General features: G+C 40.9%; 1 protein-coding gene across 1 annotated transcript in view; it reads right to left on the bottom strand.

The window, feature by feature from the left end:
• ODAD2 (outer dynein arm docking complex subunit 2) overlaps window positions 1-1,398 on the bottom strand; it is a 177,140-nt gene extending 175,742 nt beyond the window's left edge. The window contains exon 1 of the mRNA XM_007470911.1: window positions 1,175-1,398. Coding sequence (XP_007470973.1) covers window positions 1,175-1,398 — 224 coding nt within the window. The remainder of the gene's footprint in view (window positions 1-1,174) is intronic.
• Window positions 1,399-2,283: the final 885 nt, after the last annotated feature.

The following is a 2,283-nucleotide window of genomic DNA, read 5'->3' as shown; positions in this document are numbered from 1 at the left end:
GAAAAAAAAAAAAAAAAAAAAAGATTTCAGAAAATTCAGAGAGAAAATAGATCATGATACCAGAACTAAAGAGCTTTTGAAATACAGTTCAAGAATGGTTTTACAGTTCTAAAAATTAAATTCTGAGTTTATTCTCACAAATAATCCCAAAGGGAAAAAATGGAAAAGGCATCTATAGGAAACTTTGGCTAGTTAGAGAGAGAGCTGTTTTTGAAAAGATCAGACTTTAAAAGTTCAGAGGAGGGCTTCCCTGGTGGCGCAGTGGTTGGGAGTCCGCCTGCCGATGCAGGGGACACGGGTTCATGCCCCGGTCCGGGAGGATCCCACTTGCCGTGGAGCGGCTGGGCCCGTGAGCCATGGCCGCTGAGCCTGCGCATCTGGAGCCTGTGCTCCCGCAATGGGAGAAGCCACAACAGTGAGAGGCCTGCGTACTGCAAAAAAAAAAAGTTCATGGGCAAAACCAAAGAGGAACAGAGATACAGAAAAGAGGATCAGAATGCCTGGAGTGACACATAAACTGAGGACGTGACCAAAAAAAGTATATATGAATTTATATAAATTTACCATTTACAATTGTAATTTATACTTATATATCAATATTTCATATAAGTATAATATAGTTATATAAACGTATGTAATTTACATAAGATATATATTTAGCTATGTTCAAAAGACATAAACTGGTAGCCCATTGTTTGAGGTGGAAATAGGATTTTATTTTTAAATCTCAGATTTGGAAGTTCTCATTTGAGGACAATGCTAATTGTTAGGAAGTTTCTCCCTTATGTTAAGCAAAATGTGCCACTCTCCATCTGCCACCCCATAGATTTTACAGATTTAAATATCAGAAGGGATTTTGTCTATATCCGAGATCACAAAATCAATGCCTAGTGGTATCTGGCAGTTCATAGGAGTGGAAAGACCAGTCACAAAGCAACAGCAAACGTTGGGAGTGTGGGGACCTGGAGAACACATCCCCTGTGGAAAGAAAATTCAAATTTAAAACTTAGTGTGTTGGCCAAACAAAATATCCTCAGTTTCCACCCGAGCGCCTCCGGTATTCTGCGATTTCTGAGATTCACAGAGGTTAAGCGACTTGCCCCAAACCTACAACCAATCAATAAAAAACGTGCAGCTGAAGATATTAAACTCTAGAAGCAATTCACTGGCTTACCTGACAACATGACCCAGTCCAAAGGCTGAGGGGTCCAAACGGGTTTTCCATTCCAGTGGTTCTACAAAAACATAGTCTGCCTCTTGGGGATGTTTACAGATAAAACTCTCCACAAACACAATAATTTCCTTCAGTATCGCCTCATTGAGAGGGGTAGTTTCCAGGGCCCTAGCCCCGTGCCCCGCAGCCGTCCACTGTGCGGACCTTGTCAGTGCCGCACCCATGGGATCCCACGATGCTCGGACCCGAGCTCAGCGCGCACACTGCGTCAAGGCAGAGAGAGAGAGACAACAGCATCCACCTTTTCCCCGGAACATTTCTCATTTTCAAGATTTTAAGCTAGCACTTACCCAACCCGCATTCTGCTTATTCATCTTAGAGGTGGATTTTTTAAATTATCCAGTTGCTCTTCAATTCAATAAAATAGTCAACTTTCCCTGAACCAGCGCTAAGTGAAACTGACGAGGACGTAAGGATTTTCCAGTATCTGCCTGCCCTGGAATGAAGAACGTCTTTCTCATTTTCCTGGGCCTAAGAGAGAGAATTCAAATAGCTGGGCAGAAATTGGAAACAGGGAAGTCCAAGAGCGAAATAAAAAGAATTGGAGGAGGCTGGCATCAAGGCCTTCGGTTTGCAGCTCTGCTGGGGCCAGAGGTGAAGTGAGCGATGCTCTTTTGAGCTGGATCACACATTGTTTAGAATTATGCTATTCAAATGACTTCTGTTATTCTTTGTCATCATCATACATCTGCATCAGTGCAATGATGGCTGATGAAAATGATCCTGAGAGCTCTGGATGTCCCCCAAGTGCCTTCTGAATTCATAAGAAACAGAATAAAAACATTAAGTGACACAGAATTTTAATTTTTTCTGAAAATTGGTAAAGCACATATTGACCCTATTAATCGAAATATTTGAGCAGTTCAAATTCCGTACTCCCTGCCCATATATCCTGCCCAGAATATTTTATTGTAATTCATAACTTTCTTAAGAGCAAATGTGAGAACAAATGAGAATCTCTTTAGCCTGTTTATCTAGATTACCAAGAGTCTAGCATTAAAATGTAAAACAGAAATTGAAATAAATTTTACTTTAGCTAAATAGAAATT

Source organism: Lipotes vexillifer, unplaced genomic scaffold (assembly GCF_000442215.2).
Source record: "Lipotes vexillifer unplaced genomic scaffold, Lipotes_vexillifer_v1.1 scaffold439, whole genome shotgun sequence".
In the NCBI taxonomy this organism is placed as follows: Eukaryota; Metazoa; Chordata; class Mammalia; order Artiodactyla; family Lipotidae; genus Lipotes; species Lipotes vexillifer.
The sequence above is the reverse complement of the archived record's forward strand: the minus strand, read 5'-3'. Positions and strand labels throughout refer to the sequence as shown.